The 23144-nt window shown below is 45.0% G+C and overlaps 2 protein-coding genes across 2 annotated transcripts; both read right to left on the bottom strand.

Annotated features, from left to right (window-relative positions):
• Positions 1 to 7746: 7746 nt before the first annotated feature.
• LOC119167435 (uncharacterized) lies at positions 7747 to 11188 on the bottom strand. The gene is made up of 3 exons (XM_037418904.2): positions 10973 to 11188; positions 9210 to 9295; positions 7747 to 8532 (listed from the first exon to the last, which is right to left on the bottom strand). The coding sequence occupies exons 2-3, from the start codon at positions 9280 to 9282 to the stop codon at positions 7982 to 7984; spliced, it is 624 nt and encodes a 207-aa protein (XP_037274801.2). The 5' UTR covers positions 9283 to 9295; positions 10973 to 11188; the 3' UTR covers positions 7747 to 7981.
• A 9387-nt stretch (positions 11189 to 20575) lies between these two features.
• On the bottom strand, positions 20576 to 22820 carry LOC142765392 (uncharacterized). The gene is made up of 3 exons (XM_075866288.1): positions 22695 to 22820; positions 22294 to 22379; positions 20576 to 21245 (listed from the first exon to the last, which is right to left on the bottom strand). The coding sequence occupies exons 2-3, from the start codon at positions 22364 to 22366 to the stop codon at positions 20758 to 20760; spliced, it is 561 nt and encodes a 186-aa protein (XP_075722403.1). The 5' UTR covers positions 22367 to 22379; positions 22695 to 22820; the 3' UTR covers positions 20576 to 20757.
• Between the last annotated feature and the right edge of the window lie 324 nt (positions 22821 to 23144).

The raw sequence follows: 23144 nt of genomic DNA, 5'->3' as shown, positions 1-23144 counted from the left end.
GGGAACTTTTTTGACCAGCATGAGGTCAGCATTCGGACATGTGAAAGGGAAATTGCGGCCTTGGAGGGGTCGTGGGCGATCCATGTGGACTTGTGAAACGCTGAAAAGGTTTGATTGGGTGCCTCCAGCAGTGTCAGGGCCGTTTGAACTGACGGAGTATTTCGCTTACTCAAAAGCACAAATATGGTGTCCAGGAGGGTTCGTAGCATCGCCGCGATGTCCTGGTCTTTTCAGGCATGGCGTGGTTCAACAGTACTGTCGTTGACTAGGTCAATGTCGGCTCCGTCTGCTGCGACCGTTCGATTCCCCGTGGATTCCACTGCGGCTTTGACTGTGGTTGTGGTTCTGGCTGTTGTTGTGGCTCTGCGTGCAGCTTTGGTAATTCCGACCGGTCTCGCACCATCTGCTTAAGCATGTTCTTTTGCTTCTCTATCTTGAGGCAGTCATTTGAGATAAGCTCATAGCCGCTGGTGCTCGATAAGAAATGCTTCGCATATAAAGAATGATCAGGTATCTAGGTAGCTATTGATTTGTTTGTCATTCACTCCAGTGTCCATACGCTCCTTCAGTGTCCGTACGCTCTGGTATGGTCCTGTCTTCACAAATTGACGCGGACACGTATGGTCTAAGAATCAAAGGAAGTTGTGTCACCTGTGAACTACGTGTCACAGAGTACCTTGAACCTCTATGGCACCGAGAGCGCCGCATTATGACGACAGTAAAAGCTTCCCGACGAGACAGCCGGTCTCGCATCATGTGCTTAAGAATTTCCTTTTCCTTCTTTCTTTTGAGGCAGTCATTTGAGAAGAGCTCGAAGCCACTGATGTTTGCTGAGAAATGCTTCACAATAAAGAATATATATATCAGGTATCTAGGTAGCTATTGTTTCGTTTGTCATTCACGTCTTTAAGAAGGCTTCATCAGGGGACGTGAGAAAGTTAACTTTTAGTTAAACACAGGAACCTCTTGAGGGTCCAATAAAAAGCTTTGTACGACCAGAAGTTTTGATTGGTTGATTACGGCCCGTGAAAGCCTAATGCAAGGAGGTGAGCTTGAAACTTTTGCCTCTAGCCCAGTGAAGACTTCGCTAGCCAAGTTCTCACCGTGCCCTCTTTGGAATCGGAACGAATCGAAACCGGGAGATCACACGACACAGGCGCATCAACACGCCATGCGTACACAAGGTTCCAAACTCGTTTCGGCGTTGTCATTCCAAACTCGAAAAGACATTCCAAACTCGTTTCGGCGTTGTCTGTGTTGAATATACTGCCTATTTTTTAGTTTGGCCTCCTCTACGCATGACCGTGTGGAAAGACTGGTCTGGATTATGCATCTTTACCCTCACGCACACCTTCAAGCCGCGCTGGAACTGCTTTAAGGGATGATGCATCACTGGTGCGCGCTTTCTCGGCATGCCTCAGTATCTACGCGCTGAACTTTCATGGTGAAGAGACTACGCAATCCGCTTTTCTCCGCAGAGTGGCTGTATTACCTATTCAGTGCTTTGTACAATTTTGCGAGACGGCATTCACAAATTTTTATGATTGGAAGCTATCGCATTCGTTGTTTCGTCCATGTTCATGGTGAAGCAGTGGCTTATTAGGCTTTATACTTCAGCACTTTTTAAATAGTTTGAAACTAGCTGCATAACTTGCAATAATCGCTGCTAAAATGCACCCGCTGGTAGAATGCGTTGAAGTGCTATGCAGTGAAGGTGAAATCAACTGAAACTGCGCAACAAAAAACGTTGTGGTTGTTCATTTCCAAAGTCATTCTCTCACGAAGAACAAAAGTTACTCTTTCTGTATATAATACCAACAGGAAATAATACACAAAGATGTAAAAGCCCTATTGGTATAAGAACCGCTGCATTGCAAAAACGCGCATTATGAGACAAAATGCCATTTTTCAACTTTGTCATATTGTGGTGACAAGGTACTTGCTTTTTTCACTGCCAAGAAAATTCTGTCAGTTGTTTTACAAAATTACAAAGCCTACAACAGAAATATATTACTCGCATAAAAATGTTTGCCTTTACCAAAATAAATATCTTTTAAAACCAAGAATTGGGCCTCGACAACCAAGTGTTGTCGAGGCCCAAAACATGAAAGTTCAAACAAAATAGACAAAACTATCAAAATCATAAAATATCGCTTCCTTAAGACGGAGAAAAAGTGTATCGTACGACTAGCTTAACCTAATCGAGTAATAGCATATAGAGTATTCATGGATGCACAGTTTCGCACCCATGCGCACAGTTTGATGCGCTCTCTAGGTGCAAAATAACTTTTCGTTGAAATAAAACGCCTCAATTAGTACTCACCACATTCTCATATACTGGCGCAGTGTATATATATATATATATATATATATATATATATATATATATATATATACATATATATATATATATATATATATATATATATATATTAAAATAGAGGTGTTGTACGTCGAGAAGGGTTCAGACGTAGCTTGGCAAAATGTCCTTTATCAGGCAGGTCTGGCTAATGGCGAGCGGCGTGCGCGAGCTACTACTGCAGCCACCGATCATCATCGTCTTCTTCGTTGCCAGCAGAGCGTCCGTTACTCAGATTCTATAATTCATTACAATTACTCCCCGCGAAATAAGGAGCCATCCTGGCGACCTATGGACAAGTAAACACGGGAGGGTCGTAGCAGGGCTTAAGTCTCGAGACGTGGACAATTTCCTGGCCACGACGACGTTGGTCAGAAGATGGTTCCAGTGGCTCGATGAGGTAATTCACCGGTGACGTTTTTTGTAGCACACGATATGGGCCGTGATACTTGGGGACCAACTTGGTAGAAAGGCCAGGTGTAGCAGAAGGAACATGCAGCCAGACGAGTGAACCTGGATCGTAGGAAGTAGTGTTATTTGATGCGTCATGGTGGTGCTTTTGGCGTCCTTGGTCTTGGGTTGTGAATGATCTTGCCAGTTGGCGGCATTCCTCAGCGTATGTAGCGGCTTGAGACAAAGTCGTGGACTCTGAGGAGTCAGGTTTGTACGAAAGAATGGTGTCCATAGTGCAAGAAGGTTCGCGTCCGTAAAGGAGGAAAAAAGGAGAGAACCCAGTAGTGCTTTGAATGGCGGTATTATAAGCGAACGTGATAAACGGGAGCACTCGGTCCCAATTGGAGTGGTCTGACGAGATATACATAGACAGCATGTCGCCAAGGGTGCGGTTGAAGCGCTCTGTCATTCCATTGGTCTGGGGATGATAGGCGCTTGTAGTGCGGTGAACGACGTGGCACTCACGCAGCAATGCTGTGATGACGTCTGACAAGAATACGCGACCACGATCGCTCAGTAACTCCCGAGGTGCTCCATGACGTAACACGATGTTGTGAAGAACGAAAGTCGCAACGTCTTTTGCTGTAGACGAGGGAAGGGATGAAGTTTCGGCATACCGCGTGAGATGGTCGACGGCAACTATGATCCAGCGGTTACCGTCAGCAGTGTTGGGAAGGGGACCATAGATATCGATGCCGACGCGGTCGAATGGTCGGGATGGGCATGGTAAGGGTAGCAAGGTACCGCTGGCGTGACAAGGGGGAGTTTTTCGTCTCTGGCACGTCGAGCAGGCCCGAACGTATCGTCGTATAAAACGGTACATGCCACGCCAGTAATATCGGAGACGTATGCGAGAATAAGTCTTCAGGAAACCTGCGTGGCCACATTGGGGGTCGTCATGAAACGTGGAACAAATTTCGGATCGCAGATGACGTGGAATCACGAGTAGCCACTGACGTCCACCGGGTGCGTAGTTGCGTCGGTACAGCACGTCGTCGCGAGTGGCGAAGTGCTCCACTTGCCGACGCAACGTGCGAGAAGGGGGGGAAGCCGTCCGCCCAGCCAGGATGTCTAGAATCGAAGCAACCCAAGGGTCCTTGCGTTGCTCAGATGGCATGTCGGCGATGGTGACGGCAGTGGCATCACAGGTTAGACTTTCGCAGCAGTCCGGGTCAGGGGGTAGAGGCGAACGGGATAGGGCGTCTGCGTCCGAATGTTTCCGGCCGGAGCGATAGACCACGCGAATATTATATTCTTGGAGGCGTAATGCCCATCGGGCGAGGCGACCGCTCGGATCCTTCAATGACGACAACCAGCAGAGGGCGTGGTGGTCAGTCACGACGTCAAAAGGGCGCCCGTACACGTAAGGTCGAAATTTTTCTATCGCCCAAATAATGGCAAGGCATTCCTTTTCAGTGACAGAATAGTTGCTTTCGGCCTTGCTAAGAGTTCGGCTTGCGTAGGCAACCACGTACTCTTGGAAGCCGTCTTTCTTTTGTGCAAGAATAGCGCCAAGCCCGACACCACTAGCGTCGGTGTGGATCTCTGTGGGTGCCGATGGGTCGTAGTGTCGCAGAATAGGCGGCGACGTGAGGAGGCGGCGCAGTTCATTGAAAGAGTCGTCACAGGTGGCAGACCAGGCTGAAAGGTCTCTGGAGCCGGCGAGGAGCTTGGTCAAAGGAGCGATGATCGTCGCGAAATTGCGGACGAAGCGCCGGAAGTAAGAGCAAAGGCCTATGAAGCTTCGGAGCTCTTTCATGGTGGTCGGTTTGGGAAACGCTGAAACAGCTGTAAGTTTGGCAGGGTCAGGAAGAATGCCGTCTTTTGAAACCACGTGGCCAAGGATCGTAAGCTTTCGAGCGGCGAAATTGCACTTCTTCAGATTCAGTTGCAGCCCCGCGGCAGAAATACACGCGAGGACTTTCTCGAGGCGGGTTAAATGGGTTGCAAAATCAGCTGAAAATACGACAATATCATCTAAATAACAAAGGCAAACGTTCCATTTGAGGCCTCGAAGGATAGTCCATCATCCGCTCGAAAGTAGCTGGCGCGTTGCAGAGGCCGAAGGGCATGACTGTGAATTCGTAAAGCCCGTCGGGCGTGATGAAAGCAGTTTTTTCGCGATCGGCCTCTGCCATGGGTACCTGCCAGTATCCAGAGCGGAGATCTAAAGAAGAGAAAAATTCGGCTCCCTGTAGGCAGTCCAAGGCATCGTCAATGCGTGGCAGCGGATAAACATCCTTGCGCGTGATTCGGTTGAGACGCCGGTAGTCCACGCAAAACCTGATGGATCCGTCCTTCTTCTTCACCAACACAACTGGAGAGGCCCAGGGACTGCTTGACGGTTCTATTATGCCACGTGTCAGCATGTCGTCAACCTGTTCATTGATGGCACGGCGTTCAGTAGTTGACACACGATATGGACGCTGCCGTAATGGCGTCTCTTGACCGGTATCTATACGGTGAACAACAGATGACGCTCGACCTAAGGAAGGCTGATTGTGGTCAAACGAGGCTCGAAAACGCTGTAGGAGCTTGATTAGCTGTTTCTGCTGCCCAGGCGTGAGGTTACAATCGATGGACTTGCGGAATACATCCATAGGTTCATTAGCGTCAGTTGCGGGTGTAATGGCACAAGTCGGTAGAAATGGCTTGTCTGGATAGATCGGGTCTTCGAAAATACAATTTAAGGTCTCGAGGCTTCCCAGACACTCACCGCGTAGCAGGATGTACGGGCAAGCAGAAACGTTGCACGCATAAAGTACCGCCGAACCATTGGAAAAGTTGATGACGGCAAACGGGAGGACGATGGTTCGGTGTTGCACCCTAGCTATAGTTGGTTGGAACAGGAGCGTCGAGTTAGTGGCAGCAGGGGAAAACACAGGCACTAGGACGGCGGACAACGGCGCGATGCGGACGTCAGCTGCGGCAAACACTTTCGAGGGACTGTGGTGGTCGATATCAAGGCACGGATTCGTCAACGTGAGCTCAGCACGAGCGCAGTCGACGAGGGCCTGATGGGTAGAAAGGAAATCCCATCCTAGTATGACGTCGTAAGATGAACGTGGGAGAACAACAAAGTTGACGGCGTACCAAACATCTTGAATAAGAACGCGTGCTGTGCACTGAGCTGTCGGCGCGATGAAATGGGAGGTGGCTGTACGCAGAGCAAGATTCGTAAGCGGCGTTGTAACTTTTCTCAAATCGCGACACAGTTTTTCACTAATTACAGAAACGACGGCGCCTGTGTCGACAAGTGCACGTACAGCAACACCTTCTACTAGCACATCAATTTCGTTGGTCGGACAAAGAGGAGGCCTTAGAAAGTTCGACGACGACGCAGTTCTTGCCTCCGGAACTGCGGCTGTCAGTTTTACTCTCGAGCAGGGCTCGTGCGCCGAAGCATCGGGGAGACAGATCGGCGACGGGGTGGTAATGACCGGCGAGAATCGACGGGGCGTCGTGGGGACAATGAGTCGGTGATAGAAGAAGATGGTCGCGGGGGATTCTGGGCAGCCTGGTAATTTGCAGAATTCCCATGGTCTGGAGGCTGGAAGTTGCGACGGCGACAGTAGCGTGCTATATGTCCCACGAAACCGCATGCGAAACAGATGGGTCGATTATCCGAGGTGCACCATGGGTTAACGACAGAAGGTGCAGGGGGCGAAACGGGATGGGGTGCCGTGTATGTAGGCAGCGTCGTAGGGTAGGAGGACCCGGTGCCCCGGTATGCGCCAGAGACAGGTGGGGCTGGGGGTCTAGCAACGACGGCAGCGTAGGTCAGCGGCGTAGGGACAGGTGGCGATGGAGGCAGTGCTTGCGTGACCTGTGTCTCAATGACCTGGCGTAGACGTGGGTCTAACGAGGTCACTGGCGCGGATGCTTCGGCCACAAGAGAAAGCTGACGCGCAACTTCCTCACGAATGAATTGTTTGATTTGGGGCAGTAAGACGGTGTGATCAGCAGCGACGTCGTGTACGAGGGCGGAAACTTCAGCCGTATCTTCTGCGGCCCTGCGCGTCGAGACACGCTGCTTACGCAACTCGTCGTACTCCTGACAGAGCTGGACAACATCGGTGACGGTCTGTGGATTCCTGGCGACGAGCATCTGGAAGGTGTCGTCGTCAACTCCTTTGATGATGTGCTTGATTTTGTCGCGTTCGGTTAGAGATTCATCGACGCGCTTGCAAAGGGACAAGACATCTTCAATGTAACTCGTAAAGGTCTCGTCCCTGCGCTGGACTCGACTACGGAGACGCTGTTCCGCGCGAAGCCGGCGCACGGCGGGACGGCCGAAGACCGCGGAGATGGTGGTCTTGAAGGCGGACCAGTTGGTAATTTCGCATTCGTGGTTCTTGAACCAGAGGCTGGCCACATCATCGAGGTAAAAGCGCACGTTTGTGAGCTGGTCGCAGGCGTTCCACTTGTTGGAAGCGCTTACGATTTCGTACTCGACGAGCCAGTCCTCGACGTCTTGTTCATCGTTGCCGCGAAAAATTGGTGGGTCGCGTTGCCGAGGCGCGCCAGTACAGTAGACTGTCGTTGGTAAGGCAGCTTGAGAAGGGCCAGGAGCAGTCATGGTGAACGGTGAGGGTAGCGTCCGATTGCGAAGTTCCAGGTTGATGGGAACCCCGGCTCCTCCACCACTTAAAATAGAGGTGTTGTACGTCGAGAAGGGTTCAGACGTAGCTTGGCAAAATGTCCTTTATCAGGCAGGTCTGGCTAATGGCGAGCGGCGTGCGCGAGCTACTACTGCAGCCACCGATCATCATCGTCTTCTTCGTTGCCACCAGAGCGTCCGTTACTCAGATTCACTAATTCATTACAATTTATATATATATATATATATATATATATATATATATATATATATATATATACATTCCTTACCTTGTGCGAAACATCTCAATGGCATAAAAAAGAGTACCTCTCAATCAGTGGGCACGAAAATTTTATTTTTAGGCCACCCGCATCGCAAACAATGTTAAAGAATGAAGGAAAACACAATAGCGAGATTGAGGGAAAAGGGGTGAAAACATGTTATGAAAGCGACTTTTTTCCTAGTTTAAGCAATCGTAAGTTTTATAGAAAAGGCGCCTTGACATACGGTTGTCTGTCAGTGCGCTAAAATGTATATTTTTCTCCACAGGAATCAACAATATCACTTGTCTAACTAAGAACTCGATGTAAAACTCGGCTCAACGGGTAGTAAAACTGTTGATTCCACATTTCTTTTGTTACTTCGGGAAACATCATTGCCAAAACTCCGGCAACCACATTTACGTTCCGTCCAGCCCCATCAACCTCAGCCTGAATGTTCTCAGTTATCACGGGGATAATGGATCCGTGGTAAGAAAGTTTTGTCTCTCCATCTTCGTTGCTTAGGCCCACGTGGAACTGCACCGTGAAACGAGATAGCCTTGAGCGCAGGCTAAATGTGCCTTGATATCTAGAACAGTGCTTCCAGGGTGTTGTGATCAAGACGACGCCAGTGTTAATGAAGTCCACTTGAACCAGGCGGGTACCGTTCCTGCAGTAGTGCATCACGGGTCCGTACTGGTGCAGCTTGTGGAACCCGCTCACGTTGAATCCACTTATCTCAAATCCAGCGAAAACTGGGTAGTACTTTTCGGGGCCAATTATCTCGTATTCTGAAAATTTGGCGATAAGCTTATCAATCGCATCTTCGGCGTTGACACTGGAGAAGTCACAACATGATCCTGCAATAGCAAAACATATTGTCACAAGTTGTTTCAGTGAAAATTAGTGTATGTCACATCTCCCTTTTAACTTGCCCTAATCAAAACATAAGTTATAGAAGTGGAATGTGTTTACATGTATTACAAAAGGTCAACAAACTTTATACCTTGGGGGAATACTGCTTGAATGATACGTAAGAATAAATTTGAGCTGAATATCTTCAAATATTTTAGTGCATCATCCTGGTTTGTGAAGCCGATTTCTGTGAAACTAGTGTCTGAAAGCGAAAACCTCAGGTGACCCATCAAATTGAAAAATGACAGGCATCCCGTATCAGCTTCGTCAGCATGACTAATGCAAACAGTATTCAAAATATGTTTGCGTTATTGTAAGACGCTAACCTGGTGGCACAGGTCACCAATCTTTTTGTCATCATTATGAAATCGCTATGACGGCGCACAAGGACGTCGTCATCCTTGTTTGTTCTCAAGTTGGCCACTTACGGGCACAGTGCAACACCAGACGAGGTGCAATGGATCATGCAGGCAGAGATAAACCACAATAACTGCTGAAAACTTTAAGAGAGTTGCGAGGCAGATATTGCTTGATTGCATAAAGAATCCGGACAGTTTGTTTCCGTAGAATTTATTCAACAATTCTTTTTGTTTCAAAATATACATACATGAGCGGACCTTACCTGACGAGACACTTGCCATTGCGGACGACAGAGCGGTGCAGATGAGTGCGAAGAACAGATAATAAAAATTCATGGTGTGTTTCAAACTGAAAACAAACATACATGAACAACGCATGATTGAAATGGCATTCCGCTGTACGTCATAACGATGTCATAGGCTTCTTATTTCAAAACAGAAATTAACGTAACATCAGCAGCCTCTAGCGAACTTTACGCAAAAACTTCCAATTAGAAAGCACAGGCTGATAACGCATACTGGCTCTTGGGAAGGCATATTGCTTCTTCAAAAAGTGTACTGAAAACCACGACGTTTCTCATGGTTATTTCGCGACTATCCTCTTTCCAAGTATTGATTATTGACTACTTGAGTCAGCACAAATTTACTCAGCAATTATTTCTCGTAGTAAGGCATCCTCCTCCTCCTGAAGAAGTATTCTCAGCAACCAGCACGTTTGTTGTCACGCTGTCCTCCCTGGGAAAGTGTGCTGATGAAGCAAATGCACGTGCAATAACGCAAACAGCCCTCGTTATTGTCAACAAAAATTGTATTTTCTTCAAAAGTTTGTATAGGACAACTTATAAAACATAAAATTATAGTTTGAAATATGCACACATCTAGATCTTTAAATGCGGAAATGTACTGGTTTTTAGCGCCATAGCGGGTACACTCAACTTCCATCTCCACTGATGATCTTGCACATACCTCAGGTACTAGACAATGCATGTAGAACAACGGTTGATAGTCGAAAGACCATGAATGTACTGAATACTTGCAAATAGGAACTTTTTCTGCTTTCTGCTTTTACGGGTAGCTGCGTCGATGTGGGCTGTTCTATATAATTATTACCTAAATAATTATTTTCCGGAAAACGTACGTTGCTTACTCATCAGTTGATAGTAATTGAGTACGAAAACTTATTATGCCAGATACTGAATCACAAAAAATGAGACACAATCGAGAGTTATATAGTACTGGTAATTGTATTACCAAAAAAAAAGTCCCGGCTTTGATGCAAAGGCGAAGCAATGAACGTGATAGCAACAAGTTGGAAGGTCACGCGCAGAATTGCAAGCAGATCAAAACGTGCCCCACGTTTCTCACGCACAAATTACGCACGAAACGTTCTGACAGGTACAGATGAACGTGAATAAGCGTCTCGGATGCTACTTCGCTGTGTCTGAAAAGTGTGCCCTTTTCGCAAATGGAGTCTGTGCAACAGCTATAGTGACCTTTGTGCGCCCGGTAATTAAAACGGAATCGTTCCGGCGTAACCCCAAGTTTAGCCAACACGTGCAATCGCCCCACTGCAAGATAAGGGCACGTCATCGAGCGTAGACGCACTTATTCTCTGCGCGTGCCAAAGCACGCGTGAGAGATGAGAGCCACCGAGCGCTTACTACGCCATTTTGCTAATAATACTGAAAACACAGTAGTTCGATTCCCCCCCCCCCACTACGACATGCCTTCACACAGCAGTAAGTGGTAGATATAAACAGCTTGCCTGTTAAACGTTCATGGAAATACCCCATTGTGGCTCAGTGTTTGAAGCCTCGCATTCACGACGTGGAGGTCTTTCAAGACTTTCTTCCTTCTTGCGTTTTCATATATATAGTTACGTATACATATACTAGGCATGACATCGACGCTGTGCGGTCGGGAAAATCCAGCTTAGAGTGTCTATATAATTGTTATCACAATAAAAAAAGAATGAATGGTATGAACAATATTTCTTCAAAAAAGCTCCTTAGTAAGAGACTCTTACCTGATTTTCACCGAGGACTGACCAAGTAGAATATCTTCAGTTTACCGCTGGATCATCGCAGGATCTATGGCTAAAATGAGCGCCAACTCTGAAGCAGCAGCTTGGGATGCCTTGTCTGCAGGCACCTTATATAAGAAAGCTGTTGACGTCGCCGGTTGCTCTTTCAGAGCTGGCATTGTGCGATATCCTTCTAACCTCCAAAGAAGCGTACAGACACGCCCCGTACAACCCCGACGCAGACGTCGGAGGAACGTAAACATTGAGGTGCCTTGAGTCGCTAACAAGATCAGATTGGTGACGCCTCGCGCGTGCTGACGGCCGCAACAAAATGCCGCCTTCTTGACGAAACGCTGACGTCACGATGGGGTTCGTATGCTCGCTCAAGTCGTTCCATTCATTGGGCTCAACTGTGTCCGTAATAAACAGTGGGGCAAATGCCTTACAAAAAGGATATATGCATTGATTTTCTCATGTTGTCATAGGTTTTGTCCAAATTATTGTTTATGTCTAAAACAAATTTCTACTCAATTAAAGTATGTTTATTCTGTTCCCGCCATAGTGCCAATGTATTACTGACGTTCCCTATAAGGCGACAAGTGGCAAAAATAGGTGTTACCAAGTCAAAGAAGCACTGACCTCAAATCAACTCATTCCAAGATTTCTGCGTAAGCGGGTAGCTATAGACTCCATAGCAGCAATTCGAGACCCAAAACGCAACTGAGGGATGAATAACTATCACTTTTCGTGATTTATATTACTGGTATCTAGCACTATTCAAAACGTCTGGCGATCTCGCCATTTTTAGCACTGGGAGAACTAGCAGAGGCGCTACCTCGCGGTCACCTCCAGATCACGCCACAGCTGACCACTTCTTCATACAAAAGAGTGACGTCTTGCTCAGCTGCTCCGCAAACATTTAGCCTGCTAGGTGGACACATTCAGTCATGCCTTATTACCTTCATTGCTGTCGTTGCCGTACAAAGTGTCGACTCGGATTCAATACGATAGTCTGGAGCTTGGAATCCCCGCGATTAGAGACGTCGCGAAGTAGTTTAGCTTGATAGACCTTTTGAGAAGAGTGATTCCAAAATGGATTGGCAAGAAGCCAATCAATGAGCTAGCACTGAGAGGGAAAGTACAGGAATTCAAAGTCTCGCTTCAGAACAGGTACTCGGCTCTTAGTGAGGAAACCAACCTTAGCGTAGATACAGTGAATAATAATCTGACTAGTATCATTACGGAGTGTGCAGTGGAAGTTGGAGGCAGGGTAGTTAGACAGGACACTCGCAAGCTTTTCAAGGAAACGAAGAATCTCATTATTAAGCGTCAATAAATGAAAGTCTCAAGTACAACAGACAAAATAGAACTGCCAGAGCTTTCGAAGTTGATTACAAGCGTAAAGTATGCGATGTAAGAAGGTATAACATGCAGAGAATTGAACACGCTCTGAAAAACGGAGGAAGCGTCGAAGCAGTGAAGAGAAAACTTGGGATAGGCAAAAAGCGGATGTATGCACTCAAGGGCAAAGAAGGCAAAATAACTACCAATATGGATAGGATAGTTAAAATAGCGGAGGAGTTTTACAGAGATCTGTGCAGTAGCCGGAACAACCACGTCCTTAGTACTGTAAGAACTAGTAGTAACCCAGATGACACCCCACCAGTAAGGATAGAAGAAGTCAGAAAAGCTTTGGAGAGCATGCAAAGAGGCAAAGCTGTTGGTGAGGATCAGGTAACATCAGATCTGCTGAAAGATGGAGGACAGATTGCGTTAGAAAAAATAGCCTCCCTGTTTATGAGGTGCCTCCTGGCGGGAAGAGTACCGTAGTCTTGGAAAAACGGTAAGATCATCTTAATACATAAGAAAGGAGATGACACGGACTTGAAGGATTACAGGCTGATCAGCTTGCTCTCTGTAGTGTACAAGCTATTTCCAAAGGTAATTTCTAACAGAGTAAAGAAAACATTAGAATTCAATCAACCAAAGGAACAAGCAGGATTTCGAACAGGCTACTCAACAATCGACCACGCTCATACTATCAATCAGGTAATAGAGAAATGCTCAGAATATAACCAACCACTATACATAGCCTTCATAGATTACGAGAAGGCTTTTAATTCAGTAGAAATATCAGCCGTCATGCAGACACTGCGGAATCAGGGCGTCGATTAAGTATATATAAACATCCTTGAAGAAATCTACAGGGGATCAACTGCTACCATAGTGCTTCATAAAAAAGCAACAGAATACCAATCAAGAAGGGTGTAAGGCAGGGGGACACAATCTCCCCAATACTATTTACCGCATGCTTACAGGAGGTTTTCAGAAGCCTAGAATTGGAAATGTTAGGGATAGGTGTTAATGGAGAGTACCTTAGTAACCTGCGCTTCGCCGATGACATTGCATTGCTGAGTAACTCAGGGGACGAATTGCAACTTATAATTACGGAGTTAGACAAAGAGAGCAGAAAAGTGGGTCTTAAAATTAATCTGCAGAAAACCAAAGTAATGTACAACAACCTCGGAAAAGAGCAGCACTTTGAGATAGGTAATAGTGCACTTCAATTTGTAAAAGACTATGTCTACTTAGGGCAGGTAATACCCGTGGAGCTGAACCACGAGATTGAAGTGCCTAGAAGAATAAGAATGGGGTGGAGCACATTTGGCAAGCACTCTCAAGTTATGGCAGGTAGAATGCCACTAGCCCTCAAGAGGAAGGTATGTAACAGCTGTATCTTGCCGGTACTTAGCTACGGAGCAGAAACCTGGATACTTACAAAGAGAGTTCCGGTAAAATTGAGGACGATGCAGCGAGCAACGGAAAGAAAAATGGTAGGTGTAACCTTAAGAGACAAGAAGAGAGCAAAGTGGATTAGGGAACAAACGGCGGTTAAGGATATCGTAGCTGAAATCAAGAAGAGGAAATGGACATGGGCCGTGCAAGCAGCGTGTAGACAGGATAACCGCTGGTCATTAAGGGTAACTAACTGGATTCCCAGAGAAAGCAAGCGCGTTAGTGGGAGACAGAAGATTAGGTGGGCAGATGAGATTAGGAAGTTTGCGGGTATAAATTGGCAGCAGCAGGCACAGGACTGGGTTAACTGGCGGAACATGGGAGAGGCCTTTGTCCTGCAGTGTACATAGTCAGGCTGATGATAATGATTCCGAAATGGACACCGTTCCAAGAAGCACTGCAGAGGTGTCCGAAGATGCATGCTTCAGCCATGTTCGCTCATTTGTCTCAGCTATATTGGCGTGTTTTTGGGTGCAAAGCATTCAGGTATACGCAGAGCGGTCAATTCAATATAGCTATCGCCAATGAGCATCAGCGGCGAAATAAAATACGTTTCCTGCTTTCCAGGTTCTTTTTGGCGCCTCTAAATGGCCCCACCTATCCAGCCTCTCGTGGTTAACACGGTACTACCACTTTTACGTGGACGCAAATTCTACAGATGAACTAAAATTCAAGAACACCTGCATGTGACGTCTTAGCTATGATATCTGGCTATACGCTATTCCACTTTTGACAGCTTGTGGTCGTGTTGATGCGTAATACATACGTGATATGAAAAGACACACTCATTTCACTTTTCCCGTGCTTCGAACTAGACGACTGCCACTCACCTGTAACTCACAAGAATTCCCCGACATGCTGACCGACAAGCACACGTTTAATCACGCTCTTTTCTTTCGCTGTTTTTAAAGGTGGTGTATATCTTCATAATTTCACGAAATTATTCAAACCGGTGCAACAAAGATCAGACACGACGATCGAGTGCGTTTTTGCGCTTCAGCGCCAGTCGGCGCCACGATAAGAACACTAGGATCGTATACGTCATCGCTTTTAGAGCATCGTTACTCAGGATACCGTTTGTGGGATTTATCACACCGAACGCGTAGCACTAGTGTCCATGTCACAGGGCAGTCTATTTCTCGTTTTTTTTTCTTTTTAGCTTTTCTACGCTGTTTGTCATTAAATTAAAATAACTTCCACATGACAGATGCCGTTCAAATTTGGCTAAGAAGATCTGCATACCAAGTGATCGAATGATGGGCCCATCTCGATCTTGAAATGTGATGTCAGTACTCCTTTAACATAACTACACTCTATAGTAGACGTTTATCGCCAATGTACGCCAGTCGTCGTCTGAGCTCACAGTTCTTGTACTCTTGACTGACAAGCCACATAGTGAGACCAGAAGCGAAATTACTATTTCCCCCCTGTTCAAAGACGTTTAAGAATGATGTCCTACGAAAGCAGCAGCACTTCAACAAGAAGACAAACGAAAATATAGGTGTGTGTTGATCTAGCATCAAAAGCAATATTTTTTTAGATGGTAGTAATTCACATGAGGGCCCAACCATCCCAAAACCACCAGATTATTATTATGAGAGACACCGTACTGGTGGGTTCGATAAATTTCGATTACCTGGGGTTTTTTTTTTAATGTGCACTCAAATCTGAGCATGCACGCGGGCCTACAGCATTTTCGACTCCATCGAAAATGCAGCTGCCGCAGCGTGGATTGGATCCCGTGACCTGCGGATCGAGTACCTTCGCAACTAGACCACCGTGGTGGTGTTCCCGGATGACTGTGCGAAGTGTCATTGACGAGCATGTTGCAGGATAACGTTCCATTAAGATCAAGAAACGCGTAATTGAACAGAAAACAGTACATGAATACAAAATGATTGGTTGACTTTTCAATACCGTTAGCTTCGCAGGCCCATGGTGGAGGCATATTTTCCAGTTCACTTTTAATGAGCAAGGATGATTCGTTGACGAAAAAATTGTATTTTATTACCAGATGGTATTTATTATTATTTATTAATTAATTTTATTACATTGTATTTTATTACCGAAAGCGCTAGAAGCTGAGCAGAGAGGAATGGAAGGGGCAAACAGAAAACACCACTCACGCCTCGTGACCTTGAGCACATTTTTTAGTGGCGAAGCTCCTTATGGCATGGCTTGTGCATCCCTCGTATTACGTAACCACCAGTGGCACATACCCGAAATAGCGGTCCTTACGATTATGACCTACAAGGTGGTTCAGGTGAGAGATTTTTTCTGTGCGTTGTTGAACAATAAAAGATAGTGCTCAATGCACATGTTAATGGCTGCTAAGGGGGAATGAGAGACAGGAGCATTCGGCCTTTAGTTAACGCGCACGCTGCGATCCCTATTAGCAGCTATTGGCATGTACATTGAGCACGTTCTGAGAAGAAAGGATTGCTATGTTATACTTGCTGGGTGTAACCTCCTTGGTTTTAAAAAGGTTTAGCGAGCGTTGGGCCGCATAGCCATGAATACAGTGAACTAGTATAACCATGAACTCGAGGTGGTTAAAGGTGGGAAGTAAACCCGAAGCGCAAGCCGTAAGAAAGTGTGCATGTGCCACCTCCCGTTTAGTCCTTGAAATGTCCGCTGGATGGTGGTGCTTCTATATGGAGAATATAAGATGAAAAGATTCGAGATGGTGGTACTTGTAGTGCTGAATAGATGGACGAATGGACACACGGACAGATGCATGGATGGACGCATGAACGGACGCAGGCGCGGATGCATGGACGAACGCAGGGATGGACGCACGAACAGACGCACGCACGGACGGGTGGATGGACGCATGGACGGTTACACAGACGTACGCAGGAACGAACGGAAGCAAGAACGAATGGACGGACGAATGCTTCGCCGCACTCCCCATCATTCACACCGTGGATATGCTGCCATTTTTTTCTTTTTTTCTTCGAATACGTGGTTTTTGCAGTGCAATCGCGCGCACGTGCGTGGACAAGTGACGGCCTCTCATGGTGACCTTTGTAACAACCGAGTGCGCCATGTTCAAATCAGCCAATGGGTGATAGATGGGCTTATTACGGGTGATTTTTAGGCTGATTGCGTGATTTCGCGAGAGAAGAGAAAGCAAGTTTTAGCTTACTTTGATATTTTATTGTGCATTTCAGGCTACGTGCTGCGCTATAATATTTGGCTCGCGTGCAGTCGGGAGCCTCTACTACCGATTGACAGCGTTTTCTGACCTTGCTCAGTGTTGCAGAGCTCTGTAAGCGTCATGTATTTCTAAAAACCAAATATTTAATTTACCCCTAAATGGTTTCAGAATGAAGGACGGCAAAGCACTTCGCAGTTCATTGTCCGCCATAAGGTGCCTGTGTATTGTCCCTGCATCAATATTCACCCTTAGGGATGCTTTCACTGTATATCTAATTAAAATATAATCACATTCGTATTGCAACTTGAACTTATTCTTATGAAATATACAGTAATTACAGCCTTAATATTCTACCTAAAGATCCGGATAACGACGTAATATAGGTCGGAACAAGAAAGGAGAATCTTAATGCTACTACAAGCAGCTTGAAGGTCGTGTGTAATTTTTGTACATAATATATCTAACTCATAATGATATCCTATATACTTGCGCATCTACCACAAAATGCAGCTTTTCTAAGTGTGTATTGAATCCAGCTACATTTAGGTATCTGAGAGCTTTCTTATTGGTTTCAATCTGCGTAGTTGTGCAAATGTATATCGCATAAGCACTACACATATGCCCACAAGGGCTCCAGTTTGGAACCAGAGTAACATATTCTTCATCACAGGATTATTATACTATATACAGTATTTTGCTGTGAATGGGTATTCTGCTTCTTCTTGCCGTCATGACCTTTTTCACCGCACCCTCTAAAGCAATGCTCAATGAGGCAGGTGAGCACATCTAAGTTTTTTTTCTCTGTATGACAATATACAGGTTGCCATAATATGGTCCTGCTGCGTGTGACATTGATGAATTGCAATGAAGGTGGGATTTCTCACCTGGGCGTCATGTCAGTCTAAGGACGACCGCTAATTTCCCAAACAGATTAATTTATTTGCTTCTTTTCGTTCGTGAGGATATATAATGACTACATAAGAAGAAAGAACGAAAGCTTTTAAATATCTGTGAGCCACTGCTTGCAAAACTTGGGGTTAGGTGTGTATTTTCTTTATAGGAGCAGGTACACATTTCGTAAGTAAGGAAACGAGGGCTTCATTAGTAATAGGCAACATATTTCGCCCTATATGAAATAAAGAAGCTTCAATGTAGTTAGTAATCGTGTTGCCTATCCTGTATTCTCGGTCATCCCTCCACCTTACAGTAATTCCAAGATATAAAGTAGAATTGACATAAGTTTCTCGATTGCACTTGCGTTCACTTGGCAAAAGCATACGGACCATCAGCATGCGTTACAAAACCTCACGCAACATGTCTGACAAAAAAAAAAGAAAGCGATTTTTCAGGTGCTTAGTGCTTTGTGTGTGATATAGACTAATACGTTCTTGTTTATTTCACCCTCCTACTAGCTAACAAAGAATAGGTGTCAAATTGGTAGTGTATGTTGTTTGTTTTATGAAGTAACGCCATAAAATATCAGTACTTGTGATACTTGTAATACTTGTGATACTTGTGACAAATTTCATTCTAATAACTTACTGCCCCGTTTATCGGCTAAATATTTATGCGGAACTAACAATACTCCATGAGATTCTATTAAAAATAGAATTCGATTGCAGCGTGTGAAATCTTTGTAGCTCTGCTCGTACTGGGCAGATTCTTAAAATATTTGCGTCGCTAAGTTTGTGAGGTAATACACTTTTTTAGGCAAATAATTCCATGGTTACTCAAAAAAGTGTGTCAGAACCCCTTTATGTAACTTCAAAAGCGAAAGTGTGCTGTACTTTAAAAACTAGGTGTTCCCCTTTTTCGCAATGACGCAATTATCTTTTTTGTATAAGCGGTTGTTAATATTTTCAAACAAACTGAATATGAATGTCCACATTTACTCCCTTTTTCATCGCAGTGTCGAGCGAAGGGAATGGCGCACCGTCCAGGAAGAGGTCAAACTTGACCTTTTCAAATTTGTCTTTCAATGTCAAAGCAGAGATGGTTTCCAGAAAAAAAGAGAGGGAGAGAGAGTAGGAAAGTTGAGCCACTTAGACTAGATTTATAAAGCCCAAATGATAGGCGCCCAAAATTGTTAGCGACCAACGTCAAATGGCAACTCTACAGTTTTGATGTTGACACCCGTGGAGTCCGCCCCTTTTCTCCGGACCATTAACTTTCAGAAGAACGCTTACGCCTACACTGTTGCGATGCCTTCGACGCGCGATATTTAAACCACTGCAGAACTGCAGACGCAAACGTGGCCTCTGTTATCATTGCTTAATCCGGATGTTTATGTGGTGCCTCCCAAAGCTTTGCCTTTGAAATGTAATTGAGCGCATCCTGCTTGTCTCCTTTTTCTTGAGTCCCAACCTCGCACACTGTACCTCTGTAGTCTATTGGAGCATTATTTGAAACTGGTTTGTGTTCCTTTACGTAATGATTTGTACACTTCACGCAGCAGTTATTCACTCTAATAAAAGTATGATACTATATACGTTATCTAAATAAGCAAGGCACGTTTTGTTGCACGTGTTTTAGTGCTCTAAACTAAGCCAATAAAATGCAGTGTCCTGGAAGTGCTATTATTATTATTAATATTATTAATATTCATATTATTATTAGCGCTAGTAAGAACGACGGGAATCTCGTTTATTCACGTAAGTAATATCAATGTCTTGCTTGAGTGACAACAGGGCTCTTCGCCATCGCACAAGAATAAACAAAGGCATGCACGGCTAGTCAGCCGGACGGTCTGGGGTTGGAGCTGGCGAGGATAGATGGATGTGATATGAACGTTGAAACGAGTAATGGGCACTCATGTGCCCTTTGTCAATAAATACTTGTTATTACTCACCTTTCACTCACTGTTATAACAACTTGCGCAAGATGGTCTTATACCTCCTATATTTTGGTGGTTGTGGCACATTCTTTCTTATAAAAAGAAGGCACTGGTTTTACAATAAACTTCTTAGAAAGATGCAACCTTGCGTTTTGTCCCGTTCAGCGCCCCATGTCCTAAGTCAGTTGGAATAGCTTCACCTGGCCAGCGTGTTTTTGAAAGACGTCGCCTCTTTTCAGTTTTTGGTGGGAAACGTATGAGCCTGATATTAAGGGAAGCTATATGTTAAATATTTTGAACTGAGAAAAAATCTGTACATGACGTTGACTAACTATCAACAGTGTATTGAGTCTGTAGGCTCTATTTAATAAAGCAGAGTATGAAATTTATCTATACTCAGGTGGTTGATTACGGACTTTCGTTGCAAATAAATTAGAGCCCGCCAATCAACCTTAATGACAATGAAACGTAATTGTTTTAAAACATCTGTCAATTTTATCAGAAACAATTCTTCGCGTCAGATATCGCAGCCAGTGTGTGGTTTGTCTTGTTTTTTTTTTTGTTAAGCTCCTTGCATGAATACTTGTGTAAATCTTATTTATAGCTTCAAAAATACGTCAAGATGTACGAACTCTCATGCTCAGTGGCGTAACTCCGGGAAGAAAAAGCTGTCATTTTGCCCATACTTTGAAGAGAAACATACAGGAATATGGTACGTTTGAACCACAAAGCCTCAAATGGTATAATAACACCGCATTTTTTGGCACAAAACCAGTAAAATTGTCTAAGACGGTGTAAAATGTAAGAAAGAAGGGTGTGCAATTTATTGTCCTTTATTTTTTATTCTGAAAAGCAGTGTTTCAGCAGCAATGTACAGGCAGTACACCACAAGTAAATAATGTAGATTTCAGCCTAGGTGGTAGTAAGTTTCACCGCGAGCTTTATTCACTGGGACGCTTGGCGAAATCTTCTGTCGAATTCAAGGGAGAACTGCCAGTACTACACTTCCTCGAGTAGGCCGGGGATGAGCGTGCTTTCGGATGCGTCGCGCACATCAGGGCCAGCACCTTCGACATAAGCGCGCACACCCTGCGTTGTGACAGGGACAATGCGACTAGCCAGTCGAAGCTTCACACTTCCGTCAGGCGACTCGAGAACGTGAAACTGCGCGGTGAACCGGAAAAGCGTTGCCCGAACTTTGAAGCGGCCTTCGTGTCCAGAGCATGCCTTCCCCGGCAACGTAAAGACAATGTTGCCCTCGTTGAAGAAGTCCGCTTGTAGCATTCGAGTCCCGTTAATGCAGTAATGAACAAGAGGTCCATAAAGAGTAAGCTCGTCCAGACCCTTCACTGTGAATCCAGCGATTTCGAGGCCGGGAAAGTAAGGACTCAGCTCCTCTTGCCCAAAAGCTGGGACCTCGGGAAGCTTCGCGAGCACCCGGGATAGTTCTTCCCGCAGTCGGAGCCCTCGGAAGTCACATGACGAGTCTAATGAGGATGAGTAATATTTGTTACAGATATTTGAACGATTCGGCCTATTTTATTAATGAACCAACAATATTAAAATATTACAAATCTAAAAGGAAAGAATGCTCTTGCACATATTATTTCGCTGAATCTAGCGTTTACACATGTGGTCTTGGCAAGCTTGATAAACCAGCTTGCCTTGGCGCATAAATTTCTGAGGACGAGATCACTTTTTAAAAAGGTAAATTCAGTGACGCCTACTGTTTATTGCACATGAGTGTGCTAAAGTAGATGACTGCTGCCTTGATGAAAACATACAGTCACATGTCAAAACTTGCTTCAAGTTTTACGCTCTGTAAAGAATGGTCACCTCTTCAAGCCTCTACTTTCTCATTATTGTCTGCCTTGTTCGCTTCACAAACTCTAAATCATCCTAATGTATGCAGAACATGTAGCTTTTCTTCAGGTAAATGAACATATGTACATGAGTGTCCTTACGTACTGTTTCCGAAGCTGAATAAGTAAAGCTGTCAAACGTGCTGATTTTCTCGCGCTATTCAATACGCTTTGCTCGTGGTCGGTATCAATGTCGCTTATTCATGTGAATACAAAGCTGTATTTACACTAGTACAGAAAGCCGAACCAGTTGGTTATGCGTCGAGAAATAGCACAAGAAGCAGGTGGACACAACATCAAGACAACACGGGCACTAAGTTTCAACTAGCCTTTATTTTTGTCGGGAGAACATTTATGTATGGTAACAAGTGGTCATACGCATTGACTCCGTCCAACAACACAAAAGTTACATAAACATAATCAGCAATTTCACTTCTTTTTTCAGAGCCCTGATGTTAGCAAACCCAGTTCCTTCTGAATTAGGGAGAAAAATGGGTGACTTATTCATATATCGCCTAAACTGACAATGATGCAAGTTTCAGCTACCTCGTGCCCACTTGTTTTTATTTTGCGCTATTTTACGATACTAAGCTATTTCGACTGACGTAAGCACTGGCTAGCTTCTGGACGTAGGCTTCTGATATCTAAACCTGTTTCAACGCATTAAGCTCACCTTCCTGGTAGACTGTGTGCGCACGAGAGGTTGACAAACAGGACAGCATGGCAAAGACTGCTACTTGCCACATAGTCTTCAATGAGCTGCGACATAGATATCAATATATTCCGCACTGTTACATAACAAGTACTTTCTAACTTAATGGCATGATTCACAAGGAAAACGTATGCGCATTCATCTCAGTCCACTCTGACATCATCAGTGTTTGTGTGCGTGTGTGTGTGCGTGTGTGTGTGTGTGTGTGTGTGTGTGTGTGTGAAGTTTAAAAATTTTAAAATTTTAAATATTGTGCGTGATCCCAAGCACCTTATTTTCTTTTTTTGGTTAGCTGAAGTTTTCCCAAGGAGCATTTATAAACAATTCAGTCGTGGCACCTACAGAAAATCAAAATCACTTACGTTACGTTTCTTCAAGAGGGTGAAGGTCTTCTGCTATTGCCGCTTTGGAGATGTACAACCTAATGGTCTTTCACGAATGGCAAGCTTACGGGCCTGCTTTGAGGAGAAACCCCTGCGAACTGTGTCTTTCGAACAGCCTTTTAAAGCCAAACAAGATGGCGGCTAAAGAGCATCGTTAAGCTCGTGTTACGGCAAAAGTGCATCAATCTCCCTGTTGCAATCTCGGGTGCGTATTTCACGACAGCGCGCCTCACTCGCGAAGCTCAAGGGGTCACTTAGAAAGGGCACGCAGACCATATCACTGTGTCCTTCAAGAAGCCCATAGTACGCAGGTCAGCAAAGCAACTGCAAGCATAAACGTAGATACATGATGTGACGGCTCAATTTGTATGTTGACTAGACGTCCACGAATCGATATCTCACAGACCCAGCTCTGTACATATTATGATT

Source organism: Rhipicephalus microplus, chromosome 6, assembly GCF_043290135.1.
Source record: "Rhipicephalus microplus isolate Deutch F79 chromosome 6, USDA_Rmic, whole genome shotgun sequence".
In the NCBI taxonomy this organism is placed as follows: Eukaryota; Metazoa; Arthropoda; class Arachnida; order Ixodida; family Ixodidae; genus Rhipicephalus; species Rhipicephalus microplus.
This window is presented reverse-complemented; position numbering and strand designations above follow the sequence as displayed.

Excerpts from the sequence above, each read along its gene's own strand:
- LOC142765392 (XM_075866288.1), bottom strand. The coding sequence starts at position 22,366 with ATGTGGCAAGTAGCAGTCTTTGCCATGCTGTCCTGTTTGTCAACCTCT. Across the intron at positions 21,246-22,293 it reads GCACACAGTCTACCAGGAAG|ACTCGTCATGTGACTTCCGA; the intron begins GTGAGCTTAATG and ends CATCCTCATTAG.
- LOC119167435 (XM_037418904.2), bottom strand. The coding sequence starts at position 9,282 with ATGAATTTTTATTATCTGTTCTTCGCACTCATCTGCACCGCTCTGTCG. Across the intron at positions 8,533-9,209 it reads AATGGCAAGTGTCTCGTCAG|GATCATGTTGTGACTTCTCC; the intron begins GTAAGGTCCGCT and ends TTGCTATTGCAG.